The sequence below is a fragment of the Echinops telfairi genome, unplaced genomic scaffold (assembly GCF_000313985.2).
Source record: "Echinops telfairi isolate 266 unplaced genomic scaffold, ASM31398v2 ScPeMD7_2;HRSCAF=8, whole genome shotgun sequence".
In the NCBI taxonomy this organism is placed as follows: Eukaryota; Metazoa; Chordata; class Mammalia; order Afrosoricida; family Tenrecidae; genus Echinops; species Echinops telfairi.
This window is the reverse complement of record NW_022103898.1, coordinates 77,933,197-77,935,536: the sequence shown is the minus strand read 5'-3', so window position 1 is coordinate 77,935,536 and position 2,340 is coordinate 77,933,197. Positions and strand designations below refer to the sequence as shown.

The 2,340-nt window shown below is 40.3% G+C and overlaps 1 protein-coding gene across 1 annotated transcript; it reads left to right on the top strand.

Annotated features, from left to right (window-relative positions):
• The first annotated feature begins 272 nt into the window (after window positions 1-272).
• Window positions 273-1,205, top strand: LOC101640145 (olfactory receptor 6C4-like). Its single transcript, XM_004700841.1, has one exon. The coding sequence runs from the start codon at window positions 273-275 to the stop codon at window positions 1,203-1,205; it is 933 nt and encodes a 310-aa protein (XP_004700898.1).
• The last annotated feature ends 1,135 nt before the right edge of the window (window positions 1,206-2,340 follow it).

Sequence of the window (2,340 nt, the reverse complement as noted above, 5' to 3'; positions counted from 1 at the left end):
ATCATCCCACAGTTCTGTTGGTCTTCAATCATAGGTTTCAGAGCATCAAATATCATTTTAGAATGGTTTCTAGGTTCAGATAGGATAATATTGTATGTGAAATGGCAGCAGCAGAGTTTTCACTATAGCTACATGCAAACAACCAATGTACAACAAACTGACTCACAAGTATTGAGGGGAAATATTAGCCTCTTCTTAATTTCTGTTAAATTCTCTCCCTTCTTCACAATGATGCGTTTATCTTGTACCTCCACAGACAGAAACATTTGGCAATGAAGAACCAAACATCCCTGAGAGAATTTGTCCTGCTGGGACTAACAGACATCCCAGAACTTCAGGCAGTAATTTTTATACTTCTCTTCCTCGCCTACATTTTTAGCCTCTTAGGCAACTTGACAATCATCACTCTCACACTCCTGGACTCCCATCTCCAGACCCCCATGTATTTCTTCCTCAGGAATTTCTCCTTCTTGGAAATTTCCTTTACAACCACGTTTACTCCTAGGCTGCTGTTCAGCATCTCGACGGGGAATAAGGCCATCAGTTTTGCTGGATGCTTATCTCAGTATTTCTTTGCCATATTTCTTGGGGCAACAGAGTTTTACCTTCTGACTGCCATGTCTTATGATCGCTATGTAGCCATCTGCAAACCCCTACATTACACAACCATCATGAACAACAGAGTCTGTATCCTCATGGTTCTCTGCTCTTGGCTCGGTGGGTTCCTCATCATTTTATACCCAATCATCCAGACCAGTCAGTTGGATTTCTGTGCCTCTAATGTGTTGAATCATTATTATTGTGACACTGGACCACTCATAGAAATATCTTGCTCAGACACAAGACTCCTGGAAATCATTGACTTTATCTTAGCAATTGTAACCTTGGCTGTCACCCTGGTGCTGGTGATTCTCTCCTACACAAATATCATCAGGACCATTCTGAAGATCCCCTCTGCCCAGCAAAGGACAAAGGCTTTTTCCACATGTTCCTCCCACATGATTGTCATCTCTCTCTCTTATGGAAGCTGCATCTTCATGTACATTAAACCTTCAGCAAAAGAAGGAGTTGCCTTCAATAAGGGAGTCGCTGTGCTCAATACGTCAGTGGCCCCTTTACTGAACCCCTTCATTTACACTCTGCGGAATAAACAAGTTCAACAAGCCTTCAGGGATGTAGTCAGAAAAATAATGAGTGAATCTTAAGTAAATTCCAAAAAAAATTCATAATATCCATGAAGTTTTTTTCCATAAAAATGCTGAGGGGAGGGGCTGGGGGTTCCGAAAAAAAATGCTGGGGGGAGTTCTTTAACTTTCCCCTCATTAAACATCATCTCAGATGAATTTTCATGAGGAGATGTCAAAGTTTCTTTCAAACTTGCCAGCAAGGGTAAAGTCTGAAAAATAAATAGATAAGCAAACCACATCCAAAATATTTTGTTTCTTATCTATAGAGTTTCATAGTTAAAAAAAAAAAGTAGCTAAAGAGTATCGTTCTGAGTATAAGAAAGACTTCTCTGGTAATACTAGGGTTGTCACAGGACTGATGTTCAATTGAGCTTCCTGGTAAAATTTAGACAGATAAGTTGGGCTCTTAATATTTACCAAGTTCTATAAGTAAATTGTCCAAACATTTTATCAGGAATACTAGACATTTCCAAGAAAACATCAAATCAGTTGCCATAAAGTCAATTGTGACACAAGGCAACGGCAGGAGAGCAGGACAGACAGCAGGACAGACGGCTGCAATGGGTCCTCAGATCAGCGACCTTGCATATCACGTCCAGTGTTTAACCCTTTGCACTACTCACGGGCTCAGACACGTACAAGAAGGGCTAGTAATCGCAAGTTACAGATGCTGCCAGCATTTCTTACCTCATTTGAACTGAAATGATTTCTTTCTTCAGAGCAGTCTTCTTGCTATAACAACTCGGTAGCTGTGTCTTCTTTAGACAATACAAAAAAAGATCTCCTGTTGTAGAATTGACATTTCTGGTTCTATATCTCCTTGTCATGAAACAAGAACAAAAATGATGATCAGGGTAGGATCCCTAATGCCGTGAACATCCACACTCCTTTAATAGGAAACATTTAGAAGAGTAGAAATTGAGGACGTGTTGGCACAGTCCAAAAATGGCCAAAAGCTCGATGAGTTTGCTGAGCTTTAGAGAACATACTTTGATTATTAACCTGAAAAATCTGGGAGCGAAATGGACTGCCTAGGGAGAGCTCAGGAAAGGGCATCTAACTTGCTTCAGGGTTGGTTTCTCAAAAAGCGGTCAAAGGGGAGAGAATAAAGAAACATTTATGATAGTAAGGTTTCTACAACCTATTCAAGTGG

Bases quoted from the DNA above. Each gene is read 5' to 3' on its own strand.
- LOC101640145 (XM_004700841.1), top strand. From the start codon at position 273: ATGAAGAACCAAACATCCCTGAGAGAATTTGTCCTGCTGGGACTAACA.